The sequence below is a fragment of the Quercus robur genome, chromosome 4 (genome assembly GCF_932294415.1).
Source record: "Quercus robur chromosome 4, dhQueRobu3.1, whole genome shotgun sequence".
In the NCBI taxonomy this organism is placed as follows: Eukaryota; Viridiplantae; Streptophyta; class Magnoliopsida; order Fagales; family Fagaceae; genus Quercus; species Quercus robur.
This window is the reverse complement of record NC_065537.1, coordinates 43,633,892-43,657,760: the sequence shown is the minus strand read 5'-3', so window position 1 is coordinate 43,657,760 and position 23,869 is coordinate 43,633,892. Positions and strand designations below refer to the sequence as shown.

At 40.3% G+C, this 23,869-nt stretch overlaps 2 protein-coding genes across 5 annotated transcripts in view; one reads left to right on the top strand and one right to left on the bottom strand.

Moving 5' to 3' along the window:
- Positions 1-8,561, top strand: part of LOC126722016 (serine/threonine-protein kinase ATM-like) — a 35,140-nt gene extending 26,579 nt beyond the window's left edge. For 2 of the 4 annotated variants that reach the window (XR_007653948.1, XR_007653944.1), the window contains one exon: positions 7,900-8,561. The gene's annotated coding sequence lies outside the window, so the exon portion shown is untranslated. Of the gene's footprint in view, positions 1-301; positions 462-7,899 lie in introns of those variants that run through there. The other 2 variants (XR_007653949.1, XR_007653943.1) reach the window with 1 other exon arrangement.
- An 11,159-nt stretch (positions 8,562-19,720) lies between these two features.
- Positions 19,721-21,156, bottom strand: LOC126724458 (uncharacterized). The gene is made up of 2 exons (XM_050428987.1): positions 20,438-21,156; positions 19,721-20,359 (listed from the first exon to the last, which is right to left on the bottom strand). The coding sequence occupies exons 1-2, from the start codon at positions 20,831-20,833 to the stop codon at positions 20,165-20,167; spliced, it is 591 nt and encodes a 196-aa protein (XP_050284944.1). The 5' UTR covers positions 20,834-21,156; the 3' UTR covers positions 19,721-20,164.
- Positions 21,157-23,869: the final 2,713 nt, after the last annotated feature.

The window sequence follows — 23,869 nt, the reverse complement described above, 5'->3', positions numbered from 1 at the left end:
GGGTCATAACCGTCGTAGGTGTCCGACTTGAAATGTGGAATCAACAAGCCGTGGTGCTACATAGCAGGTAACAATTACAAGTCATAGTAACGAGGGGGGATATATCATAACTTATTCTTCTTTAGTGTTGTCAATTATTCATACAAGTCATAAGTTATTCTTACAAGTCATGTATTGCCAACCTCTTTGTGGATTAAGATTCTTGTAGTAATGTGTAGATTGGAACCATGATACTAAAAGATGGTTTTAAAAGATGAGTAAAAGATGCGGTATTGATGTATTTTTCATTGTACTTATTCAGATATGGGATTTGTGGCAAAGAGACAGTTGTTGTGGTGCTAGTTGAACTCAAATCTCTTTTTGTAAACTATGAGAAAACATCATTTATATGTAAATGGTTGTACTTACATTGGGAACAACTTGGTTCAATGGTTTCAAATGTATAATGGCTTTTTATTTCATTTGTAGATTGTATGGATGATTTTCTTATTCACATGGTTGTTTAATGAAGGGATGATTTGGTTATGGATGTGGTTGGAATTGTATGGATGATTTGATCATGGAAGTGGTTGGAACTATATGGATGAGTTTTTGATGGAAGTATGGTTGGGACAATCAAGTTCAATTTTATGATGAATAAATAGGGAAAATGCATGGGGGTGAACAGTCACTGCATGAGTTAAGGTTTAAGGCTTAGTAAGCATGCTTCAAATAACTCAATATCTATGATGTTGAGTTACATTTAAATAACTCGATTATTATAAAATTGAGTTATTTACAACACCATTCTAGACACTTGGATCCCCCTAGATTGCACCTGGATCAGTCCAAAGTTTTGGACTAGATGTGTAGGGGCAACAAGTAGTAACTCGATCCTTCAGTAATCAAGTTACATTGCAAGATACCTGATTATTACAAAATCAAGTTTCATTGCGTTCTATTGCATATAACTCAATCATTATACCATCGAGTTATGCACAACACATTTTTGGACACTTGGATTCCTCCTGGATTGCACTTGGATCAGTCCAACACTCTGGGCTAAACGCGTATGGGAAACAGGGAATAACTTGATATCTTCATAATTGAGTTAAGTTGCAAGTAAATCGATTCTTTTATAATTGAGTTACATTGAGTTCTTTTGCATGTAACTTGATTTCCCAATAATCAAGTTATTCACAACACACTTTTGAACACTTGGATTCCTCCTGGATTGCACCTGGATCAGTCCAAAATTCTGGGCCGGATGCGTATGGGAAACAGGGAAAACTCAATATCTATGTAATTGAGTTAAGTTTCAAGTAACCCAATTCTTTTATAATCGAGTTACATTGATTTCTTTTGCATGTAACTCGATTTTAGAATAATTGAGTTTTTCACAACACACTTCTGGACACTTGGATTCCTCTTGGATTGCACTTGGACCAGTCCAAAACTGTGGGCTGGACGCATATGGGAAATAGGGAATAACTTGATATCTTCGTCATCGAGTTAAGTTGCAAGTAACCTGATTCTTTTATAATCGAGTTACATTGAGTTCTTTTGCATGTAACTCGATTTCCCAATAATTGAGTTATTCACAACACACTTCTGGACACTTGGATTCCTCATGGATTGCACCTGGATCAGTCCAAAATTCTGGGCCGGACGCATATAAGAAACAGGGAATAACTTGATATCTATGTAATTGAGTTAAGTTTCAAGTAACCCGATTCTTTTATAATAGAGTTACATTGGTTTCTTTTGCATGTAACTTGATTTCAGAATAATTGAGTTATTCACAACACACTTCTGGACACTTCGATTCCTCCTAGATTGCACTTGGATCAGTCCAAAATTGTGGGCCGGATGTGTAGGGGAAACAGGGCATAACTCGATATCTTAGTAATCGAGTTACTAAGTAACTTGATAACTGTAAAATCGAGTTATTAAGTAACTCGATAACTATAAAATCGAGTTACGTGAAAGTTATGCCTTAACCCACAATGATATAAGTTCACCATTTTTGTAGAATCTACAGAAATCGGTTCTCCCTCTTTTCGATTACTCTTGACACATCTGGTTGGAATTGAAGTTTTCCTGTGCAAATTCTTTGAAGACTTTATGCAGTAAGACTTTTTTAACCGTTATTGTATTTTGAAATTGCACATAGTGGTGCGTTATTCTCCAATTTTTGTTCTGAATTATGATGAAATTGGGTGTTTGGCTTTGAAATGTTTAATGGGTTAGGTAGTATGAATGTTGTTTGCCTGTGTACTACTCTGTAGTTGAGAAAAGTACATTAGATTTTGTTGAAAACTAAAAATCTGGAGCTGATAATGCATGCTTAGTAATTTGAGGATTTCATGATTGTAGGTGCAAATGTCAGAATTGGTTAATGGGCCCTTGTGTATGATTGTGGGTGTAACAGATTGTGAATACTTTTTAAAATATTAATTAAATATTTTTATTTTTATTATGCGTGTCTATGCATCTTGCTCTGTAGGATTAGAGTGTGGATGTTGTGTTTATCTCTTCGTAATGCGGTTGTTGGTTCTATTTTTTTTTTGAGCTGATTGTGTTTCCACTACTGACCACCAATTAGTTATGGCTCTGAGGAGGACTAAGAGGGGAAATTCCAAAGCTGAATTTGAACTTGAAGTGGCATTTGATCGATTAAGGTTCCATAAGCATGCAAATGAGCAAACCTTTGAACCTTGATTCAGTATAGGCGTATCTGGGGAGAGAGGCAAATCAATCTAGATGAATTGCATCCTTCTGTCCGTGAGAATCTATAGTCTAGGCATTGGCTGTCTTTGTGTACAAACATACAACCCCCCCAGCTGACTTGATTTGAGAATTCTATTCGAATCTCTCGATGCATGAGGATGTTTGCTATGGTCACAGAGTGACATCGTGGATACGCGGTGTACTGTTTACAATAACTAGGCAGGTAGTATCCGATGCTCTTGATGTACCTATAATTCGTAGGCCTACTTATCCATACTCTGAGTCTCCTTGTATTGATGATGTTATGGATGTTCTTTGTGGAAGATTAGTCACTCGGGGTTTTGACCTAAGAATTAGCTCAAGTGAGTTAACTGAGCTTAATTATATCTTCTTTGGGATAACTTGTCACAACATCTTCCCTATCTCTCATGTCCATACAATCCCTATAGATAGGTATTTCTTTCTTTACGCCCTCGTCACCGATAGTTCCATTTGTTTTCCTTCCCTTTTCATTGAAACCATTGTGAAGGAGCGTAGGAGCAAGTATAAGAGGCATGGTTTGTTCTTTCCAGTTTTCATCTATAGGGTCCTCAAATACTTAGGATTAGAGAACTTTCCTTCCCAAGAGTTGGTCCACATCCTTGCCCCCATAGGAGCCAAAGTTTTGAAATAGTGAAGTGCCCAAAAGAAGTTTGTCGACCTCAGTGTTGGTTCATCCAAGAGACCACGAGTACGGTCTACTACTGGAGATATTCCATATGAGGACATGCATAGGGATCCTATAGCTGCTGTTGCCGAGGATGGTGATGATGAGGTAAATGTTGACACTGCTGCTGTAGTGTATACATGCCCTCCTCCTCCCTTTCTTTGTGCTATGATGGAGACTGTTATAATGACTTAGGTAGCCCATGGGCAGCTTCTAGATGGTCTTCTTGCCGAGGTTACAGCTTTGCGAGCGGACTTAGCTGACTATAGACATCCTGTTCCACCTTCTTTACCATCTAACTCTTGATGATTGCCTTTGGCAATACATAACAAACAGGAGAAGTAGGGATTGTAGCTTAGGGGGGAGAGTAGTTTTTGTAGCTTCCGTAGATTATATGAAAGTTATTTAAAGTGATTTTCAAGTATTTGCATATTATTATATGTACTCTTCAAGGTCCACAAACATGGTTTTAATTTTATGATAATATGACCATATTCACAACGTGTGATGACTTTTATATTGAATGATCCTTTTCTTTATTTTTTTCCTTCAACTGGAATGTGGATAAGGTAACCTCACTGATAACATATGCATATTTGAAGAAAAACTATAGTCATTGAACTGATAACAGAAAGGAACCTATCTCATCAAATGCATTATTGATTACCTCTGCAATGGCTATACCAAAAAAATAAAAAGAGATCATAAAAAAAGATTAAATAGATACTAGCCTCTGAGCACGCACATGCTCAGAGGCTCTTCTATTTTTTGGGTAAGGGTTAAAATTGAGAGACTGATACGTGGGACATACTGATACATGGCTTGCATTTTTGGATTGGGATTTGGATGCTTCTACTAATTTTTACAATAGTGAGTATCCAATGACTTTAAAATTGACAGACTATCATTATCAATACTTATATTGTATTTTATAAGGTACGTAACAATTTTTTTGGAGTTGTAAATTAAAGCCGACTTTTGTTAAAAGAAATGCTCTTGACAAGATCCTAAAATTTAGTAACTACCCATCCACGTTTTTATTATATTTTTTTTCCTCCTTTTTGGTGTTGTTGATGTTGTTATTTTTTTCAAATTTTATGTATGGTAGTTATCATTTTTTGTCTAATCCTAAAATGTCATTTTTTAATCCTAAAATTTAGCCATTTACCACACATCCATAACATAAGTCAATTAAAACTTAAATTTTAAATTTTATGGCATGAGATACACGTTATTTTTGGTGTTGTTGTTCTTTTAAAAAAACAATTAATAACATTTATCAATTTTTACGCACTAATACACATTATACTTTTGGTAAATGTTTTATAGATTTATTTTAATAATTAGTACCTATGTTTCTTGTTTCCTGTCACTGATTATCCAAAAGTATATATGTTTCCACTTCTCCATCCATATCCTTATATTTAGGCACTAACATATCTGATTTTGAAAGAAAATAAAAGGCTAAATTCTAGGGAAATTTAAAACATTAAGTTGGGGAATTGGTGTGACCCTATCCTTATTTAAAAGTTTATCAAAAAAAGAAAAACTTCATGTTAAAAAAAATCCCATGTTCGATCCATGTACTATTTAAAAAAATCCCACCGTTTAAAAAAAGTTTCAAAACTATTTTCTTTTGTAAAAAAAGCATCTGACGTTTTCCTTTTTTATTTTTTATTCTCTTCTATATTTTGGGTAAAAAAAAGGACTCCTACTATATAGCAACTACTATAACTTCTCCATCCATATCCTTTTATTTAGGCACTAACATATTTGATTTTGAAAGAAAATAAAATGCTAAAAAAAGTGTATAAGAAAAAGAAAAACTACACGTTTAAAAAAAATCCAATGTTCTATCCATGTACTATTTTAAAAAATCCCACTTTCTATCCCACGTTTAAAAACTACCCGACCACCCTTTTTTTCTCAAATTCAAAGTTTAAAAATTACATGTACTGTTTTAATACTAAAAGTTAGCCACTTACTACATATCAATAACAAAAGTGAAAAAGAGTTTAAATTTCAAATATATTTATTTTACGGTGAAAAAGAGTTTAAATTTCAAATTAAAAAGAGTTTAATTTTCAAAGATATCAATTACCCTTAAAATTGAGAAAATGTACGTAACATTTTTTATGGAGTAGTAAATTAATAATTATAAAACAAATGTAAATTGAATTTCACATAGAATTATACAAATGATAAATATAATTTATGATACAACAGAAATTTGTTTACAAGGATGATAGATAACAACTACTTCATGTGACGTTTCAATTGGGTAAATATTAATACGATACATCAAATATATAATAATACCCTCTAAAAGAAGTGGCATAAATTACATTTAAAAAAATAGCGTAAATTACATGGAAAAACTTGTTTACATAATACCCTTAAAAAGAAATTTTCGTAAATTACTATAGAAAAAATGTAGCATAAATTACCACTTCAAGCATCTTAATTCCCTTAAAACCCAACCCCAAATTGACCAATCATGCACACATTCGCTCCAGCTTACAATGCCTCCATAAATTCCTTGGTCTCAGACCTTGTAATTGCACCCAAATTGTTCACCAAATCTATAACCCAAAAACTAGAAAAAGTGTTAGCAATTTAAAATTACATTAAATATTACGTTATTGGACCAAAATAGAGAAGAATAATATATAAGTACCTGCACGCATAAGTAGAGAGAGTCTTGTTGAATTGAATCTTATCCAATACCTACACACGTAAATGCAAAACCAATCAGTCTTAATTCTCATCCAAGTTGCTTAATTCCCCTAATAAAATACCGTAAATTCCAAAAAAAAAAAAAAAAAACACTAAAAGAAGTAGTTTACCAATATTCTTTTTCAAGCAGCCATTTCAAGCACAAACCCTCCTATTTAAAATCTCGAAGTCAACAACGATAATAAGCCACCGTGAAAAGATAGAACTTAAAAAGTTGTTGGAGTCTCTGACAGTAAATGTCTTCAATCTAAAGAAAAAAAAAAAGGAGGATGTAGAACTAAATTAAATGCCTTCAATCTAAAGAAGAGTGAGAGATAGAAGGTGAGATAGAAACTGGCAGTGTACGTGAGTTTGTGGGTCTTAAAGTGTAGGATTTTTCATTTACATATTTATCCACATTACTTGAAAACTTGTAGGTGGGTATGATGAGGGTATTTTGGGCAATATATTAGTGAGAGTTAGAGTTGCATTTTTACTAGATTGTCCTTCAGTTTTGTCTCTACTTGAACATAGGGGTGTAGGGGCATTTTTGAACTAAAATATGAGGAATCCAAACAGGAGAAGCTCCTTAAATAATAGTATAGATAACAGTGAGGTCAAGATAATAAACACCGTGAAGTTTAATGTTTTGTGAAGGACCAAACACAATTAAATAGATATAATAGTGAGCTCAAGCCACCAACATCAAAGTTCTGAGAGCAAAGTGATGCTTTTAACCTCTAAATGTTTATGGGACGCAATTGTTTGAGAGCTCAGTTTCAGGGTTCAAGATGACTTTACCATGTGCAATCCCTTCTAACTAGCAGTCATGGATTATGGGAAGAGCGTTTTGACTAGCATCCTTGAAAATGACCAACAATAATAAGCACCCTGATGTTTAATGTTTTGTGAAGGACCATGCACAATTAAACAGATATAACAGTGAGCTCAAGCCACTGACATCAAAGGTTTAATAGATTTCAAAGTCAGTTCTAGTTGGGCTTCACTTCAGACTAGCGAGTCTTTGATTTAGCTTCCATAATCGAACGTATATGACCATGATGTTTGATTGAACAGTCGAGTAAATATGTATTCCAAATCTGCAGTGTCACATTAATTGGCTACGATTACAAGAGATATTTTAGTGTTTCAAGCCGTGGGGCTGCGTAATTTGTAAGAGTGATGGTTCTGAGAGCAAAGTGATGCTTTTAATGTTTAACGTTTAATGACCAAAGATAATAAACATCGTGATATTTAATGTTTTGTGAAAGACCAAACACAATTAATTAATTAATATAGAGAAATTTTAGCGTGAAAGACTAAACACAATTAATATAGCGAAGTTTCAAGATGACCAAGTTCGAACTTTGAAGGCTCGTCACCAGTCTGCTGTTGTAGCACTAACTATAGTCATATCAAACTCCTTCAATGATAGATAACAACTGCCAACAGACGCGGCTGTTTAGCCAAGTCATGTTTGCAATTTTGCACGTGCTGCTCAACAGCTCGACACTGTTTCACACCCACACTCACGTGAATACACAGTTGTGCAATTGGATGCACAGATGTCCCATTTACATCTAATGTTGCAACTACTGCCCACCTTTGATGTGACATTGGGAACATTTAAAATCCTGTTCATATAGTATTTTTCCAGCCTGTATTGACATGACAAGCCTTAATAATTGAAATTGTAATGCTTGGACCATGAAATGAGGTTATAAATGCACCATAATAATGATCTTCTTTCTATCCCACTAACTTCGTAGATTGACAAAGCTATGAGTCGCAACGCCTCAACATCAAATCATACAATGCAAAACAAGTTGGGATCTACTTCAACAAATGGATCATCACAAGTTCCAACAGATCAACAACTACAGACATACACACACCACTATGGAGGGAAATGGGTTGGAAAGAAGAGAGATTTCGTTAATATGCTAATATACAGGTACGAGAGTTTTGGAAGCGTCGAGCACATCATGGTCGGCAAACCTACAAAACTAAGTACAAATACCACTGCAATAGAGTTCACCATAGTAGAACCATCATGGTCAATCCTATACAAGAAGATGTGTGAGTTGGAGGTGTATTGTCGATGGCACGGGTTATGAGTTCCTAAGGCACGCTTAGCCGAGTTACCTAGAGATGAACTTGCCAACATACTTGCTGATCTTGAACAAGAGAACAATCAAATGTAAAGGCGATTATACCGTTTTTACGCAATCCAAAAAGCTAGAAAGTATCTAAAGGGGAAGGTGCAAGAGCAAACCATCAAGTCTATTAATAAAATTACTGCGTTAGATGATGAAAGAGATATTTCAGACTTTTCAGATTCAAGCAATGATAATTTCCAAAAAATTTTACCTACAAACATTAAACGTTGTTGTTAATATCTATATATTCTGTGCAATACAGAATGTTGTTGTTAATGTCTGACAAATGATGATTATGTACGTTCAACTTTTGCAACTCTAAAGATTAACTGTTCATTAGTATTGGCTAAGTTTATATGCAATCAGTTTCTCATTTTTTTCCCTACTGTTCTTTGTTGCTAAATATGATTCTTGTGCTTTGATTGGACAATGTCCTTTGCTTTGTAATGTAGGAAAAACCTTAGGAAGTGAAATGTCACTGTTAGATATGTTGATGTTTCTAATATTTTGTCTGTGTAATTTGAAATGTTACACACATAACACACATCACCCAAATTAGATTTATTGTACATTACTTGTAGGAAAATTTAATAGATTCAATACATACAGACTCATCCAAACCACATAGACCAACCACACATATGATTTAATAATACAAATAATTCATTTATATGAATTATTTACGTCGTTGTATCATATACCCGTATCCATGTTTCTTAGTTCTGCCAGTGTACTACTTTTTATAAATACATTACATACAAACTCATCCAAACCAAACTAACCACTCATTCACTGAAAATCCATATGGCTCACACAACACACTGTCACAACGATATTTGGTTTACTTAGAAATAAGATAAAAGCCTAAAAGCCTGATCAGCCTCTAAAATGTTTCATGTTTTGGTTATTGGTTTGCTGTAGCATTGCTCCAAAGCTCCTTAATGTTACAATTGTAATGATCGGAAGCCATTGATGTAAACCTTGAAAGCATAGTTTTCTTCATGTAATTTTACATTGATATTGAGACAATGTAACTAAATTTTGTACCCGCAAAGACTCCTTGAAAAGTTTCTAAGGGAATATAAGGATAAACTCTCTAGTGTTGCTACACTCACTGTCGTAATAGTAGCATTTGGCAAGTGAGGTTGGAGAAGGTTAACACAACTCGGCACTGTTCAGCCAAGTCATGTTCGCAGTTCTGCATATGCTGCTCAACAGCTTGGCACTGTTGAACCCTGTCTAGTCATATCATCCACGCTCATGTGAATACACAGATATGTAACCTTTTGCAATGCACTATTTTCAAGGATGTAGAGGATCCCTCACAAGTTTAAGCAAAATTTTGGGGGTAAGCTGTCCACCATTGCTACACTGATGTTTGCAGTTTTGCATGTACCACTCCACAGCTCGGTACTGTTGAACCCTAACTACAAGTACTCATTCACACTCACGTGAATACACAAATGAGCAACCCTTTGCAATGCACCATTTTCAAGGAGGCAGAGCATCCTTGAAAAGTTTATGCATCAATTTTGGGGGTGAGCTGTCTACCATTGCTACATTGATGTTCGCAGTGCTACCTGTGCTGCTCAACAGCTTCGCACTGTTGAACCTTGTCTAGTTATATCACCTACATGCATATCAATACACAAATATGCATCCTTTTGCAATGCACCGTTTTCAAGGATGCATAGCATCCCTGAAAAGTTTATGATACATTTAATACAGCTTGACATTGTCTCCTCAAGTCATGTCAGATGAAGCACAGAAATGCTGAATAGTCTTCGCGTGAATAAATACGCAACCTCTTTTGTAGTACACATCACCAGCTCGTTGCTGTAGCACAAGCTATATCCATATCAAACAGCTGCCTTAGCGAACCATATGCACCAACAGACACCACTGTTTAGCCAAGTCATGTTCGCAGTTTTGCATGTGCTGCTCAATAGCTCGATATTGTAGAATACACTGTCGAGTCATATCATCTTTATTCACGTGAATACTTGCCCTTGCAAAACTCTTATATAAAGTCCCATTTACATCTACCATTGCAAAACATCTACACATACTAAGTTGAAGTCACATTTTCCAATGTCAATGCCCAATTGGATGCTACCTCGTTTTCTAGATAACTATAGAAGGGAGAGAGATTCCGATGAGAGGGAATATTATGTCGGACTATAATGGGAGTGGAAGTTTCACGTGAACGAGTCCAACACTCTGCACGATGATCTCGTGCAACTCAGAGCGCCTCTTGTTGACCGTGTTTTGTTCATATTGCCATGGCGAAACATGCACCAATATGAGCGTGCCGTGGCTATAATAAAAAAAGGGAACAATCTTATGATACTTCGTAGGTTTAGGTATCACATGCTACAACTTGCAGAAGAGCTGGCCGCCACAACCAACAAGCAACTCACCTCACCAGAATGTAACAATGTCCTTAATTATGAGGACTACTTGTTAGAATGAATGCCTATGTGGTGTGTGTATTATGTTTACGAGTTATGTTAATAATGTTAGTAGCGTTACTATTCGATATGTAATGTATGCATATTGGTGGCATCGTGTAAGAATATTTAAGTTTTCTATGTTATGCCGTAGGTGCATATTGAAAAACATCATGTGTGGGAATATTTAACTTTTATGCGTTAATTGAGAATAATCAAGATTAAGAATAATGTGCATGCTCCTCACAATCAATAATAAGGTTTACATAGTACAAATGCAACAACAGTAATACACATACATCTAAAATATAATTAACCAACAAAGTCCAATTACATCACGATATGATTACTATTCATTTGACATCTCCACATCTGACTGATAAATGGGATCAGCAAGAAGTGATTGCATGTATTGTGCGTGCTCGTACAACTTTCACTCCACTACTCTCAAATCTCGACTTGGGTCCGATATAGATTAAGACGTATCTTTATTCAATTATTTTCTTCTCTTACGCAGTTCAATACTTTATGAAGTTCGTCGATCGTGTCTCTTGGCATCTGCGATGTGAGTCGTCGAGGCACTGACAACTTATAATCAACCAACTCATCATAAAACATTTCTTGTTCACGGAGTAACCAAACCCACTCCTATCTCATGGTATTGTAAACCCTTGCACTATTTCGCAGATTTGGATTGATTGGATAGCTGAACTCATCTTCCCCCAAGCCCAGTAACGACCTATAGCAGTGAACACATCGCAAGGCCTATAGATGAAAGGGTTGTCAGAACCAGACATTGATACTGAATACAATAATATCAAATGATCAAGTTAACAGTGTGCATCAACTATCGGTAAATAATGTAATGCTATATAAGATGGTACACGACAAAGACATTCATAAATTTGTGTACTATTACATGCTAAAATGAAATATTAACACTCACATTTGACCATAAACATTAGATGTTGTTGTTAATGTCTACACGTTGTGTGCAATACAAAATGTTGTTGTTAATGTTTGACCAATGATGATTATGTATATTCAACTTTTGCAAATCTAAAGACTTTCATTTTTTGTCAATAAAATTTACACCACTAAAGACCCAATATAACCCAATGTACATACATAACACTCATCACCCAAAAAATGTACACACATAACACTCATCACCCAAAATCACACCAATGTACTCACTTCACACTCATTCAACCAAAAAAATAAAAATTCAGTACAATATCAAATGAAAATACCATTGCCATAAAATTCTGGTGTGAGTTTTTTACCTGAGGTGATACAAATTTCAGTTGAGTCTGGAAGCAGCTGTGGAGCAGAGTGGAATTCAGTTCAGACGGAAAGCAAGACACTCAGAATGGGAGGAGAAGTGAAGCTATAATACAAGAATAACTCGATTTTAAGGAATGTGAGTTTGTTTTATAACTTGACATTAAAATAATCGAGTTATATTAAAACAATAGAAAAGGCTACGCCTGACGCCAAGATAGTCTGAAATAGCTATAACACTATAAAACTCGATTTTAAGATAATCGAGTTATTTAGGGATTAAAAAAAAAAAAAAAATGCCACGTTGGCTGGTCAGCATGGCAAAAATCTCCACTAAACTCAATTATGCAAGCATCGAGTTCTTCACAAAACTTGACTTTGGTATTATCGAGTTACAAAAGAGGGGTATTTCCCTAATTAGTTTGAGAAAGAGGGCAAAAGGTTGGATTTTTTGCGCAAAAAGGGCATTTGCCCATTTTGGCTAAATATACAATGATCATTCAATGCCTTAGGAGTACGCAAGAGACAAGAATCCTAGATATAGCACTTGGGACTCTTCTACCCCTTTTGTTGTGAAGGTAAATTTTGGTGCAACTATCAGTGAGGAGAGATCGTGTATAGTAACAGTAGTCATACATCATAAAATAAGAGCGTCATCGCATGGACATAATTAACGTAGACCAAGACCCTCTAGAAGTAGAAGTCAGGGTAACACAATTATTGGCACCAGAGCTACGAAATTGGGATTCAAGTATGTCAATTGCAAAGAGACGCTATTATTGTGATTACAATGAAGATGATAAAATATAAAGCCTGATGGGCCTACCTTAATAGGCCTAACAGATAGGAACTGTTGGGCCTGTGTAAAGATGATCCCATGCGCTTTGAAGGCCCATCGATGAAAGACACAGTAAGGGCCCATGATCCGAAAATGGAAATCCTTACTCACCACGCTCAGAAGAATTTGAAGTAGAGTCCCACATGGAAAAGATTTGGAGACCAAGAGGGAAAAGCCAACTCTCTACCACTATAAAAGACCTAACACCCTCGCAAATCAAGGTACACATAATTTACCCTCTCTAGCACTCTAGAGTTGTGAGAAGAATTCTAACTTGACCTTCGGAGAGTGTTTGGCCGGCACCACACCGGTGCTCTCTAAAGGTTTTCTTTCGATTGCTCTTGTCGTGCAGGTTCGCTTTGAGTCGTGAGTGCGGTGTGACCTATTGGTGATTTTTTGCATCATCAGTTGGCGCCGTTTGTGGGAAACGTATCATATTATCGCATCCTAGACAAAAGAGTTACATGCTACTCACTCGCTCAATGGCAACCACTAATGACGTTCAAGAAGAAGAAGCCCCTACGACTGCCCTTGAAAAACAGGTCAGGACGCTCGCCACAGCCGTGGAGCGCCTCACCAAACAAAACCACGACCTAGAAGAGCAGCTGAACCAAGAGAATGCGACGGTCAATAACCAAGAAGCGGATCAAGAAGGGACCAGCGCTGAAAGGAGAAATCATGACGGACCACAAGAGAGTAACGCCCCGAGCAGACCAGTAAGACGGGACACTAGCATCCCTTCCCTGACAGATACGACCCCAACACCCATCATCGCGGAGATGCAGGCGATGAAGGAACAGATGGAAGTAATGATGAACGCTCTCAAGGGGCGAGAGTCCAGTGATCTTGACGACCTTGTCAACCGGACTGACTCGCCATTTACGACAACCGTCAACTCCTTCCCCCTGCCGAGTAAGTTCCGCATGCCAAATATGGATAGTTATGACGGAGTCAAGGACCCTCTGGATCACCTAGAGACCTTCAAGACCCTTATGCACCTTCAGGGAGTGGCAGACGCGATTATGTGCAGGGCTATTCCTACAACACTAAAGGGCGCAGTAAGGATTTGGTTCAGCCGGCTAGCACCCAACTCCATCAGCACCTTCAAGGAGCTAAGCGCTCAATTTACTACGCACTTCATCGGGGGACATCGGTATAAGAAATCCACGGCTTGTTTAATGAATATCAAGCAGCGAGAGGAGGAGACGTTACGGGCCTACATATCACGCTTCAATAAAGAAGCACTCTCGATCGACGAAGCCGACGACAAGATACTGGTAGCAGCATTCACGAATGGGCTGAAGGGGAGTAAGTTTTTGTTCTCCCTCTACAAAAACGACCCAAAGACCATGTCAGAGGTGCTTTACAGGGCCACCAAATATATGAACGCTGAAGACGCGCTATTAGCCCGAGAAGATAGACCCAAGAAAAGAGACAGACAAAAAGACCCCCGACAGGACCAGGGGCGGAAGAAAGGAAGGATGGGAGACCGAAGGGAGACCGAAGGGAGGAGAGACGTCCAAAACCCATGAGCGGAAGATTCACAAGTTTCACCCCGTTAACCACTCCGATAGACCAAGTCCTAATGCAGATTAAGGACGAAGGGTCCCTGACGTTTCCTGGAAAGCTGAAAAGTGATCCCAACAAAAGGTCCAGAGACAAATATTGCCGCTTCCATCGTGACCATGGTCACGACACGGCCGATTGCTATGACTTGAAGCAGCAAATCGAAGCCCTTATCCGACAAGGAAAGCTGCAGAAGTTCGTCAGTAAGGAGAGAACGGATCAACCCCCACAAGAACAACACCCCCGCCGAGAAAACGAGCGACCAAGACCCCCATTAGGGGACATAAGGATGATAATCGGAGGAACAGCTGCGGCCGGATCGTCAAAAAAGGCTCGCAAAACATACCTTCGGACGGTACAGAATGTCCAGATGACGGGCGCAGTGCCAAAGATAGCAAGAAGGGAAGGCCCCATTATCGGGTTCTCGGAAGAGGATGCGCGGCGCCTACACCATCCACACGATGATGCCCTTATCGTCAGCATGCGGGCAGGAGACTACAACATGCACCGAGTGTTGGTCGACAACGGCAGCTCGGCCGATATCTTGTACTACCTGGCGTTCCAGCAAATGAGGATTGACAGGGAGCAGTTAATACCGACAAACGCCCCGCTCGTTGGTTTCGGAGGGAGTAGGGTATTCCCTTTGGGCGCGGTCACGCTATCGGTGTCGGTAGGAGATTACCCCCAACAAATCACCAGGGACGTGACATTCTTGGTGGTCGATTGCTCGTCCGCCTACAATGCTATTCTTGGACGACCTACGCTCAACTCATGGAAGGCGGTAATTTCAACTTACCACCTAATGATCAAGTTCCCAACGGAGTATGGGGTAGGAGAACTATGCGGTAGTCAGGTTGCCGCATGAGAATGCTACGTAGCTATGATGGAGATGGAAGACCAAATCCAGGCCTTAAACATAAAAGGGCACCGAACGATGGCGGAACCCACAGAGAAGCTAGAGGAGATAACTCTCGACAGTTCCAATCCAGACAGAACAACCAAGATCAGAACGCTTGCCAAACCCGCAATCCGTCAAGAGCTCGTAGCTTTCTTGAGAAGCAACAAGGATGTGTTCGCCTGGAGCCATGACGATATGCCAGGAATCGACCCCTCGGTCATGGTACATAAGTTGAATGTATTGCCCTCGTTTCCGCCCGTCCGACAAAAGAAGAGAGTGTTCGCCCCGGAACGAGACCAAGCAATAGCAGAAGAGGTCCGCAAACTCCAAGAGGCAAGCTTTATCAGGGAAGTCTACTATCCCAATTGGTTGGCGAATGTGGTAATGGTGAAGAAAGCGAGCGACTTGTGGCGGATGTGCGTAGACTTCACCGATCTTAACAAAGCGTGCCCCAAAGATAGCTATCCCCTTCCAAGGGTCGACGTCCTAGTAGACTCGACGGCTCAACACCAATTACTAAGCTTCATGGACGCTTTCTCGGGTTATAACCAGATCCGCATGCACGAGGCCGATCAGGAGAAGATTTCGTTCGTAACCAGTCAAGGACTCTTCTGTTACAAAGTAATGCCATTCGGCCTGAAGAATGCGGGGGCAACATACCAAAGACTAATGAACAAGATGTTCGCACGGCAAATCGGGAGGAATGTCCAAGTCTATGTCGATGACATGTTGGTGAAGAGCCGGAAGGAGGAAGACCACCTGGAAGATCTTAAGGAAACATTCGGTACGCTTCGATCCTACAACATGAAGCTCAATCCGGGAAAGTGCGCATTCGGCGTAACGGCAGGCAAATTCCTAGGATTCATGGTATCCCAGAGGGGGATTGAGGCTAACCTGGACAAAATCCGAGCCATAATAGAGATGGCCCCCCGCGAAATGTGAAAGAGATACAAAGCCTTAACGGCAAGATAGCGGCATTAAATAGATTCGTGTCGAGAGCCACGGACAAGTGTTTGCCCTTCTTTCGCACTTTAAAGAAGTCTTTCGAGTGGACGGACGAGTGTCAGCGAGCATTCGAGGAATTAAAAGCATACCTATCTTCACCACCCCTGCTGAGTCCCTCGCAACCTGGTGAAGAACTTTTCCTTTACTTGGCTGTCTCCTCTGTCGCAGTCAGTGCGGCCTTAATTAGAGAAGAGGATAATGCACAGAAGCCTGTATACTACGCCAGCCGGGCACTCCGCGGTGCCGAAGAAAGATACCAACCTATGGAAAAACTCGCTTTTGCATTGGTCACGGCGGCTCGCAAGCTCAAGCCCTACTTTCAAGCCCATACCGTGAACGTAATGACCGACAAGCCCTTGCGAAGGGCATTGAGTAATCCTGAAGCCGTAGGTCGACTGACGCTGTGGGCAATAGAATTAAGTGAGTTTGATATCAAGTACCGTCCACGTGTAGCCATCAAAGGACAGGCCGTAGCCGACTTCATAGCAGAGTTTACGCGTGACGAAGACAAGGGGGCAGAAAAATCCCCCCAGTGGAGCATATACACCGACGGATCATCCAATCGGCGAGCCGGAGGAGCCGGCATCGTATTGCTGTCACCTGAAGGAGAAAAGATTGAATGTATGGTCCGTCTCGACTTCCCCACTACCAACAATGAAGCAGAATACGAAGCAGTGGCGGCAGGACTCGACCTAGCCAAAGCCATCGGAGCCGAAAGCGTAGTCGTTTACTGCGACTCTCAAGTCGTGACCAATCAAGTAAACGGAGATTATGAATGCAAGGGGGAAAGGCTGAAGAGATATCTTGATCAAGTAAGGGCGAGAGTCGACGGACTAAAAGCAATGGTCGTCCAAATCCCCAGGGGAGAAAATGAGCTCGCCGATTGGCTAGCCAAAGCCGCTTCAGCAGAACATATGATGACACCGGGTAATGTACTTTCTTTTGTTCAACTTTCTCCACTAATAGACCCCGACAACATGCAGGAGATACGCTCTGAAAGAAACTGGACTACACAGATAACTTCATACTTAAAGGACGGGTTACTGCCAGAAGAGAAGGAGGTAGCAAGAAAGCTAAAGGTCCAAGCGGCAAGGTTCGTCTTAATAAAAGACATTCTTTACAAGAGAGGTTTCTCCCGTCCGTATCTAAGATGCTTGGGGGCTGAAGAAGCAGACTACGTAATGAGGGAAGTACACGAAGGGATATGCGGGAACCATTCTGGATCGCGGTCGTTGGTACACAAACTGGTACGAGCTGGGTATTACTGGCCAACCATGCAGAAGGATGCCGAGTCCTACGTTAAAAGCTGCGACAAATGCCAGAGGTTCAGCAATGCTATCGGACAGCCAGCTGAGGAGCTAACCCCTATAACGGCTCCATGGCCGTTCGCTCAGTGGGGACTAGATATCATGGGACCTTTCCCAACGGCGGTAAGGCAGCTGAAGTTCTTGGTAGTAGGTATTGACTACTTCACAAAATGGGTAGAAGCGAAAGCCTTGGCCACCATTACAGAAAAGAACATTAGAAGTTTTGTCTGGCGGTGCATCGTATGCAGGTTTGGTATTCCTAGAGTCCTTGTCTCAGATAACGGGAGGCAGTTCGACAACGGCCACTTCCGGGATTTCTGCACACAGCTAGGAATAAAAAACCACTACTCATCACCCGCCCATCCTCAGGCTAATGGTCAGGTTGATGTCACGAACCGATCCCTGTTAAAAATTATCAAGACTCGGCTCGAGGGGGCAAAGAGCATATGGCCCGAAGAATTGCCAAGCATACTATGGGCATACAGGACAACGGCGAGGACCCCAACAGGAGAGACGCCATTCCGACTGACGTACGGGAGCGAGGCGGTCATCCCAGCAGAAGTTGGGCTCACGAGTTACAGGGTTCACAACCATGACGAGAGCAGGAATGACGAATCTATGAGGCTACAGCTAGACCTGTTAGATGAGGTTAGGTCGGCGGCAGAGCAAAGGATCGATAGATACCAGGATCGCATGGCCAGACAGTACAATTCCCGGGTCCGACATAGAGACTTCCAAGTAGGAGACCTCGTACTCAGGAAGGTCATGGGTGCAACTAGAGACCCTACACAGGGAAAACTCGGCCCCAACTGGGAAGGACCTTATAGAGTTACGTCATGGAAAAGGAAAGGAACATACCACCTGGAGACAACAGATGGAGAGAAGCTACCGCATCCATGGAATGCCGAGCATTTGAGAAAATACTACCAGTAATAGTAACACGGCGAACGGCAACCAGTTATTTTTAAGCTTTTCTTTTAATTATTAGTTTTTCTTTAACTGTTTTTGCTACAATCTTGTTGTGCCTTTTTAAGCCCAAGGGGGGCAGGCACTTTTCCTTTACGCATTTCTATTAAGAATAATCAGATACAATTTTGATCTTCTACCTGGATGTCATTACAATTGTCCAACAAATGAACGAAAACTAAATAATATCCCAAAAAGGGACGGATCATCCTACAAGGATGGCCAAAATAAAGTCCACAAGATGGACGGATACAAAATGAAGTCCACAAGATGGACGGATACAAGATGAAGTCCACAAGAAGGACGGATCATCCTATAGGGATGATCACTTGAAGTCCACAAGATGGACGGATACGAAATGAAATCCACAAGGTGGACGGATCATCCTACAAGGATGGCCAAAATGAAGTCCACAAGATGGACGGATACAAAATGAAGTCCACAAGATGGATGGATCATTCTATAGGGATGATCGTTTGAAGTCCACAAGATGGACGGATACAAAACGAAATCCACAAGGTGGACGGATCATCCCAGAAGGTGACCATAAAGTCCACAAGATGGACGGATCATCCACAAAGTGGACGGAAATAAAATAAAGTCCACAAGATGGACGGATACAAAATGAAATCCACAAGGTGGACGAATCATCCCAGAAAGATGACCACTTAAAGTCCACAAGATGGACGGATCATCCACAACGTGGACGGAAATAAAAAAAAAAGCTGTCCGCAAAGCGGACGGATCATCGAAACGGTTAGAAAAGCTAACCATGAAATGAACGGTCATGCTAAAGGTAAAACACCACAAAGCAGACGGATAGTATATCCATAAGTCCACCTAATAGACGGATCCAATTAGAAGTAAGACAACTACCACAAAGTGGACGGATCCTCATGATAAAGCTCTCAAAAAGTAGACGGATAAAAAACCGATTCAACCCATTCACGTACTCATGGATTGGACGGACCCTCTAAAAGGTAAAGTTTTTCAAATTAATAACTCCCATACAGAAAGATGGAAGAGGAAAATCCTCACGGATGTAAATGCTCAATCAACAACGAAAATATGCATAAACGTAATCAAAGGAAAAAAAAACATTGTTCGATATGAAGGCTGACATAAAACAGAAATAAATGTTTAAAGTACACATTTAAGTCTACCACTCCAAACATGCAAAAAGGAACAAACCGTCCTCAAAATACAAGAATTACAGAAGTTCAATCAACTTTCTTAGGGTCGGCATCCGGAACATCCTTCGGCAAGGTTGACTCTTCGTTGCCCTGAGCTGTATCGTCTCCAAAGAGGTCCTCCGTATTTTCGGAAGCGACGGGAAGAGCAGAAGTCTGGCCTTGGTCGTCAACTTTGATCATTGACACATCCAGCTCGGGGTAGACCTTCTTGACCTGACGGAGCGAGTCGTCAAAGCCTTGCAGGAAAGAGTCTGCCAGCTCGCTCAACAAGGAGTCTGAGTCGCGGTACTCCTTGACGGCTACCTCTTTAGCATGACGGATCTCTTCCTTCAATTCTTTAATCTCCTTCTCCTTCTTTTCTATAACCGTCAACGCCTCTCCGACTTCTGCTCCAGCTCTTTCCTTGCCTTCTCAGAAAGCTCCAGCTTCTTCTCCATATTGGACCTCCATTTATGGAGTTGACCAAGCTCTTCCTCCGTCTGTTCCGCCTTTGCACGCACCCGGTCTAAAGTACTCTCACGGTTGAGACACCGATCCAGTAATCCCTTCATCATGACCAAGGACTACAAACGAAAAGAGAGCCCGTCACATAATGTATTAAACAAAAAGAAAAACAAACATAATTGACGGACATAACTCACTTGGGCAACAGCAAAGAGACCCGTCTCTCCCATGGCCTCCGTCGAGTGGTTCCCTAGGTCCTCATAATCTTCCGCCGTGATAATCGACGACAGCTTCTCCAATGCAAACTTGGAGTCGTCACAGAGGAGGGGAGGAGGTCTCTCTTGTTTGGAATCTGGGGCCTTCATAAAGCCTTTCCCCGTCCCATGCTTGGCTGGGGTGACGGTCTTGGCACCCTTAGCCATCAAGCCAACAACTGGCTCAAGGGAGATCTTGGGTTGTTTAAACGGACGGTCAGATTTCGATGTCGGCTTCCTCTTCGAGGCTGAAGCCGACCCCTTTGGTACCGTCTCGCCAGACTCCTTCTTCTTGACGGCTTGAGATTTAATTAAAGCTCTCCTTTTTGCGTCTTCCATCTCTGCAAATAATGACGGATGAAATTAAACTAAATAAAGTTAAATAAATGGCAAAGTAAAGTTGACGGGCTTACGTCGGTGAACTCGCTCGTCGTATCTAATAGCCTCTTGAATGGGCTCAGGACCGTCACAGTACCAATGTATGGTCTTCGGATTCACCAACTTAGCCCAGGTCCTTTCCTCCGGCTTAGTTTTTCTGCAAATCTTTTCAAGGAAACTAAATTCCTCAAGGCTAACTTGCGGGCGCCGTCTACCTGTAGAGAAAGACGATCAAGATATATACATAAAAATGGACGGGTATGAAAAGCATTACAAAATTAAGACGGGTGCATACACGATTGATTTATCACTGCCCAGGTTGTGTCAACAGGCATGTACTCCGTCTCCCCTGGACGGTTCATCCATCTGTCACCCTCCAGGAAGAAGTAACGACTCTTCCAGTCTCTATTTGAGTCTGGGGTCTCAAAGATCACCTTCAACAAGGGGCTTCGACTAGCAAAACTATACATCCCCCTTGATCCAGCAATCTTGTCTGGACGGTAACAGTGAAGAAACTCACGGACCGTCAGTCTCCTTTCTCCATTCGACATTGCACCATAAAGAATCTCCATTGCTATGAAGACCCTCCAGGCGTTAGGAGATATCTGGGTGACGGACAAACTCAGATAGTGCAGAAGTTCCCTATGAAGTGTAGAGAGCGGGAACCGAAGTCCTGCCTTCAACGCCTGCTCGTATACTCCGACACCTTCTACCCCTTCATAGTAACACTTCTCCGACACATAGGGTAGACGGATGGAAATGTAGTCCGGGATTTGAAAGTTGGTTTTAAAAGTGCTGAAATGTCTCTCCCTGATGACGGATGTGAACCTATGCACTGTCCATTCTGGTAACATGATGAACTGCCTTAGTCCATCAGCACCTACAATAGACTCTAGTGCTTGATTCCCGTCGTCATCAGAACCCTCTATTTCAACTATCTCCATATCCTCATTTGTTGAGGATGAAGAGGAGGCAGACGGACTCCTATCTTCGCCGGGACTCTCTTGGTCTTTATGACCGGACGGGTATACATCCTCGTATTCCGTCCCGTCACGAACCACCGACTGGTTACTTGACGCACTAGACATTTCCTACAATTGACGATGAAACCTAAGACTGACGGGTTTGAAAGTATTGACGGGTATAGTAAGCCTAACAACGATGCAAGGACGGAAATGTAACTTGACTATGATATCAAAGTAAGTACTTACCACACTTAGTAGATGATGGGTGACGGTTGGTGTAATCTGTAGATACTCGTCCTCGACGGAGTGCTCTGACAATAGTAACGGCTTCGCTCTGACAAACGATTTCTGGTTGAAAATAGTAAAAATAGGAGAGTGAGGCGCCTTATATATATGGGAGACGCACGGAAGATGAAGCGACGCTTCGATCCAATACAACAACCAGTCAGTTTATGACACGTGTCATCACCATTAATGACCTTCGTACAGCCTGTCTATAGTTGGTATGACCGACGGGCTCCTCCTGCACCGTCATCCTATCTTGCATAAATCCGTCAACCCGGTGTGACTATAAACTTAAAACCTCCTTTTTGTCTTATGGGTCTCATTCCGTCATAAACAAATATCCGTCACGCCCTTACGTTAGGATCGTCACCCCATTGATCCTTTGCCCTAAAAGCTGACGGACCATTGGGGTGAAGGGGGCAACTGAAGATGATAAAATATAAAGCCTGACGGGCCTACCTTAATGGGCCTAACGGATAGGAACTGTTGGGCCTGTGTAAAGATGATCCCATGCGCTTTGAAGGCCCATCGATGAAAGACACAGTAAGGGCCCATGATCCGAAAATGGAAATCCTTGCTCATCATGCTCAGAAGAATTTGAAGTAGAGTCCCACATGGAAAAGATTTGGAGACCAAGAGGGAAAAGCCAACTCTCTACCACTATAAAAGATCTAACACCCTCGCAAATCAAGGTACGCATAATTTACCCTCTCTAGCACTCTAGAGTTGTGAGAAGAATTCTAACTTGACCTTCGGAGAGTGTTTGGCCGGCACCACACCGGTGCTCTCTAAAGGTTTTCTTTCGATTGCTCTTGTCGTGCAGGTTCGCTTTGAGTCGCGAGTGCGGTGTGACCTATTGGTGATTTTTTGCATCATCATACAACACAACAAAACTCCACGTACTATCCTCACTATGCAATTAAACATATTGTTGATGACACCAATTTGTGCTCTTAGACTCCCGAAAATGCTAGTGCTCTTAGAGTTGAAAGTTCCTAAGTTTGATGAGATTTTTTGAATTAGTAGTTGTATAGGATTTTTATTTTATTTTATATAAGTTATAGGATTTGTTGAATTAGTGTTATAAGGATTTATTTAAAATATAATAAATATTCTAATCTTCATATCAATTATTTATATTAGTGAAAATTGATATAGTTGTGTGAAATTATTGACATTGTAGTAGGACTAAACTTGAGTATTTTTATTTATTTATTTCTGGTTATAAGCTAGCAATTCCTTATTTATAAAATTATTATATATTTATTTTTTTTACATTAATAATTAATAATTTATGATGTCACAGTTCGACCATCAGTTCGACCCCGGTTGGATTAGAAAACCAAAAATCAGTACCTTTTTCAGTTCTATGTTTGTTCCAGTTTTTAAAACTATTTCATAAAGAAAGATAAGCTTCATAGGGTCTGATTGGAAGAAAATGAGAAGGTTGGGCCGGGTTACGCTATTTGGACCATTAGTTTTTATTTAGGGCCCAAAGTAGGGACGGATACAGAGTTAGGGAATGCGAAAGTATAAGAAAAAAGAATCATGAAAATCCAAATAAATATCTATTTAATTTTAACAAAATATTAACAAAAAAAAAAAAAAAAAAAAAAAAAAAAAGTTATTACTTTTGTAACGCATTATAATCAAGGGAGTGAGTCAATATCATACTGGTAGTCATATCGATTTGGTCAAGGAAATTAATAAAATGTTTTGATATTGGTTAATGCTGGTGTACCGTTTT

What these genes read in the sequence shown, in the direction of transcription:
- LOC126724458 (XM_050428987.1), bottom strand. Translation starts at nt 20,833, where the DNA reads ATGGAAGACGCAAAAAGGAGAGCTTTAATTAAATCTCAAGCCGTCAAG. An exon ending in GTCTCTTTGCTGTTGCCCAA is followed by an intron (nt 20,360 to 20,437) that starts GTGAGTTATGTC and finishes TTTCGTTTGTAG; the next exon opens with TCCTTGGTCATGATGAAGGG.